Source organism: Diaphorina citri, unplaced genomic scaffold (assembly GCF_000475195.1).
Source record: "Diaphorina citri unplaced genomic scaffold, Diaci psyllid genome assembly version 1.1 scaffold7067, whole genome shotgun sequence".
Taxonomy (NCBI): domain Eukaryota; kingdom Metazoa; phylum Arthropoda; class Insecta; order Hemiptera; family Psyllidae; genus Diaphorina; species Diaphorina citri.
The window spans coordinates 245-4,810 of NW_007384443.1; the positions used below are offsets into that span (position 1 = coordinate 245).

The 4,566-nt window shown below is 37.8% G+C and overlaps 1 protein-coding gene across 1 annotated transcript; it reads right to left on the minus strand.

The window, feature by feature from the left end:
* Positions 1 to 425: 425 nt before the first annotated feature.
* LOC103522147 (phosphatidylinositol 4,5-bisphosphate 5-phosphatase A-like) lies at positions 426 to 3,920 on the minus strand. The gene is made up of 4 exons (XM_026832468.1): positions 3,775 to 3,920; positions 3,335 to 3,412; positions 2,067 to 2,393; positions 426 to 663 (listed from the first exon to the last, which is right to left on the minus strand). The coding sequence occupies exons 1-4, from the start codon at positions 3,918 to 3,920 to the stop codon at positions 429 to 431; spliced, it is 786 nt and encodes a 261-aa protein (XP_026688269.1). The 3' UTR covers positions 426 to 428.
* Between the last annotated feature and the right edge of the window lie 646 nt (positions 3,921 to 4,566).

Genomic DNA, 4,566 nt, shown 5'->3' on the forward strand with positions numbered 1-4,566 from the left:
TTATTTATACTGAGTGCGTAAAGAGACTTTCCAGTCCTATGCTGGCAGTGTAAACAAGGTAATTATATTCTAATTCCAGCCATCAGTAGATAGATGGAAAGTCTGGCTGGAGAACTTTAAACAGGGAGCATACCAGCCTGAAATTTCCCTTGCTAGAGAAATAGAAAAGGTTGAGTGCGAAGGGCATCCACTTGTGACATTTTGTCGCCAAAACTAAACGTCAGCCCAAAAGTGATCAACCTAGGACTGATTGAGAGGCTGACGAAAAACGCCGACTCCGTCTGTACACGGGCAAAGGCGGAGAAAAGGAAGAGGAGTAAATATAATATAGTAAGTTTATTGCATCTCAGTTCTCAAAAAATCCGGAGCAACGTCTTCATTTGTTGACTGAGTTTTGTAAGAAATAAAAATAAATACAAACCAGGGCCTTACTTGTTATCATAGTTGTGCGAGTTGAACTGATACTTGAAAGTGGGCTGGAACGTAGGCGTGGTCTCGTTGAATTCACTAAATGCCTCTCCTGATTGCATCACAGCTCTCAGCTGATCCTGTTCAAGTAGATCATTAAACTGTCCATCCCTGATTCTATCCGTGATTATATCTTGAGTGTAGGTTTCAGGGTTGTTGAGGCGGAAGTTGAGGTCTCCTATCCAGAATATGTAGCTGAAATTCAGTGGAAAATGGTTTTATTATTTAAACTGTTTATAATGGTCTGGCTGGGGGACCTTAAACAGGGAGCAGACCAGTGTCTTGCTGAGAGGACTATGAATAGGGATCAGAGCAGCCAAACCCTAACCAGCCTGGTGAGCCTGGTTAGCTGGAGGTTACAAAGGCTTTATCATACTTTTGAGGAGTTAAGATCTCCTTCGAGAGACATTGAAAGGAAAAGACAGGAGGAAACGTTTCGTGTGGAAAACTTGATATCGACTGAATCAAGTACCTACCAAGTACTTATTGGAAAAGATTCAAAAGTGGGAGGAGAATCGTAAAATTAGAAGAAGAAGAAGAAGAAGAAAAATAAAATTTAAAGAACGGTATAATTAATATTTAATACTTGAATTTAATTAATAATTATTAACCTTCTTAGAAATGGTTTCGATTTATTTACGTCGTTCTTTGGGAATTGTTAGTCCCTTCGGCCATATAAATCCAAAATCCCATCAACAGCACTACAAGAAATAAAATTAGTTACAAGATTTATAAGTCTATTAATAGTTTATAAATCTAAAAAAACAATTACCTTAATTTGTCCATGTTGATGATCACAGGTGAAAAATCTCAGGCAGAAAAAAATCGCACTGATGTTCGATTCAAAGTTCTCATTGTCGTAGTGCGCTAGGCAAATACGTCACGAGTCTTCAAGGCCGCCCACATGATTAGGTCTAAGATAGATAATCAACTATCTAGCATTACCACTAGTAACGCGATTACAAGTTTATGCCTTCATTTCGTTCATGTGAACTGAAACCAGCTATGCAGATTGAGTGAGGACACCTGTGAATCACACGATCAGTGAAAATGAAAAACGAGTTTGTTCAAAACAGTGTGTACCAGAGATGATTCTTTCAAGATGAAGTTCAAGGTTTAAAATTCTCAGACCAATATTATGAGTATTTATGAAAGATCAAGGTGATATACACCAGCTTAGTTATGTATCTTGGAAGGTAGCCTGCCTTGTAGGTCGCGGGTTCGAATCCCGACCAGGGAGAACTTTATCCTAAATAAGGTTCGTTCTCGGAATGGCTGGCTTTATCCTACCCTGTTTTCGCTTCGATTAAAAAAAAAAAAAAAAAAAAAAAAAAAAAAAAAAGAGGAGAAATTTTAAAAAAAAAATTTAAAATGCGCTGGTTAATTTGATCTTCATGCGCAGCAAAGTGCGCATTCACTACACGCAAATTAACGCCGTATATCTCTAGACGCAGACTGGTATTTAAACTGAACCTTTTGCTATTTCCTTAGGAAGGGAAATTTCAGGGTTTAAAGTTCCCCAGTCAGACACCCTCTATCAATCAAACAGTCCATAAATGTTCCATCATAGGACGGGTCGATGTACGAAGCCTCTCCACCAAATTCGATCTTTGTATCTCTGCTCCCTCTTGATATTATTCCAATTTCCTCGTTTTCTTTGAATATCAGCTCTGATGTCATCACTATATCGATACCTTGGTCTTCCTCTTGGTCTCATACCTTCCATTCTCATCTCATACAGACACCCTCTATCAAACCTCAAAAAACAACAACTTACCCACAGGCCCATAAGTCCTGTCCTGGTAATTGCGGACTCCATGTTCCTCAAATAATTCAGATGTTTCCTCAAACAGAACACGTTGAGTAGTATGCCTACCAGACGAACTGTTCTCACTTTCACATAATCATGTGGTGATAACGCAGTCCTGAAAATTTCAACAGAATTATTAATTTAGACTCTTTATTGGTTATAATTTACTGTAACAAATACAAGAAATTACAAAAAGCGAAATTATTGCCTGGAGCAATCTCTACCATTCAACCCAGAATGATTATATCATGGATTTTATCCTGAACGGATAATGTTCGTTCTCGGAACGGCTGGCTTTCTCCTACCCTGTCTTCCTTCTCTCTTCGATTTCGGGACGATAAACTTGGCAGTTACAGTTCCTTTTATCAAACCTCTTGAAAAAAAAAGCATTAATTCTTTGTGGGATGACGATGAAGGCTTAGGCTCGGGGAAAATTCTTTGTGTATTTACCTATTAATGAAGTAGATAAATAAATTTAAAATTGTGTGGACAACATGTTTTAACGCATAGTTAAAGTGCCTAGAAGGAAAAAAAAATAGATAAAATTTAAATAATAATAATACCGGTCTGTCAGAGTCTGAGCGTGATTGGCAGACATAACTCATTTTCCAACAGTCATTTTCTAACCATGCTTGTCACACATGCTGTGCTGTTAATTAGGGCTGCATCACATAACTTTAACCTTTCTATAGGTCCCGAGATTTTTAGCCTTTCCAGATCCACCAACACCAATGTCGAGGTTGGTCGGAACAGTAATAGCAATAATATTTATTTATACGGCTTACTGCTTTATACTGCTTTTTATTGCTTAATTAGGACTTACTTGAATGCTTTGGTCCACGGATCGTCTATCAATGAATCCAGCACGAAGTTCTGGGGTTGAGACTTAACTTCTTGTAATGTCTTTAGCCTTTCCAGATCCACCAACACCAATGTCGAGGTTGGTCGGAATAGTAATAGCAATATTATTTATTTATACGGCTTACTGCTTTATACTGCTTTTTATTGCTTAATAGGGCTTACTTGTACTGCTTTAAACTGCTTAATAGGACTTACTTGAATGCTTTGGTCCACGGATCGTCTATCAATGAATCCAGCACGAAGTTCTGGGGTTGAGACTTAACTTCTTGTAATCTGAAACACAAATAATGAAATTTTAATCAATAGGGGAAAATGAAAACATCGCTTTTTTGTTTTACAAGTATTTGTCCCTACACCTAAGCCTTAGAGTAGATTTTTGGTGTGTGGTACAAAGGGAAAATAAGAAATCTACTTTATGAGCAACTTCCGTGCCCGAGTGGGTATCACACTATAGGCCTGCACCCCGGAGTATAAGTATAAATATAAGTAGTGCTTTATTTAGACTGTCAGCTTAGAACAACTTGTTCTAAGCTGAAAATTCACCTTTCCAGATCCACCAAGTTGTCCCTGGTTCGATTCCTGGCGGGGTCGAAGGAGCGCCATCTCTTTGGGATTCTTTTTTTTTTTTAACTCACCCAATAAAGTAAAAGTCGGGTAACTCATTGGGTGGAAATCGGCCAAGATCAAGCAATGTTCGAACATTTTCCCCGGGCGGTCGTGTTGCGACGTTCCAAGTAATGAAATATAAACTGCCGATAGAACACAAAGAACAGTAAAACATTAATTGGTTACATTTATAAAAATGATACAGTGGGTAACCCTGTAAAGCCCAAGAATTTGAAGCTACCCTCTGAGCAGCTCAACAGTCCCTTGAAACCCTTTTCTAAAAAAAAAAAAAAAAAAAAAAAAAAAAAAAAAAAAACTATGAAAAAATCATATGTATGATTTTGGTTTTGTGAACAAATAAAGACCAATAAGGGGCAGTCTCACATGTAAAAATCCTCCCTGTCAGTTTCATTCCCACGAAGTTAGTACATAACATGAGTAATATTTGTGAAATCTCAACATTTCGCCTTAAAGTTACAGTAAAAAATGAAGTAGTGGTTTACTGAACTGAGCCCTTCAGTCTACTCAATTACGTAATTTCATGGATGACAGCTATCAACATCTTTATTATACTACCAAATTGCTGAAAAAAAGGGAAGAAAGAAGAAGCAAATTTTCTTCTTTTTGATGGCTTCCGAACACCCTCCAATTCGGTGGTGGAGTGCTGCGATTTTTGTGAAAAAAGCTCCAAACTATTCCCTTTAACGACTCCCCGAGGAACAGCAGGGATTTCGCTTCTCCTTCCCCCCCTTTTGACTTCTTTCGGTCGGAAAAATCTTATCCTATCTTATCTTTTATATGGAGTGTAATAATGATTGAAG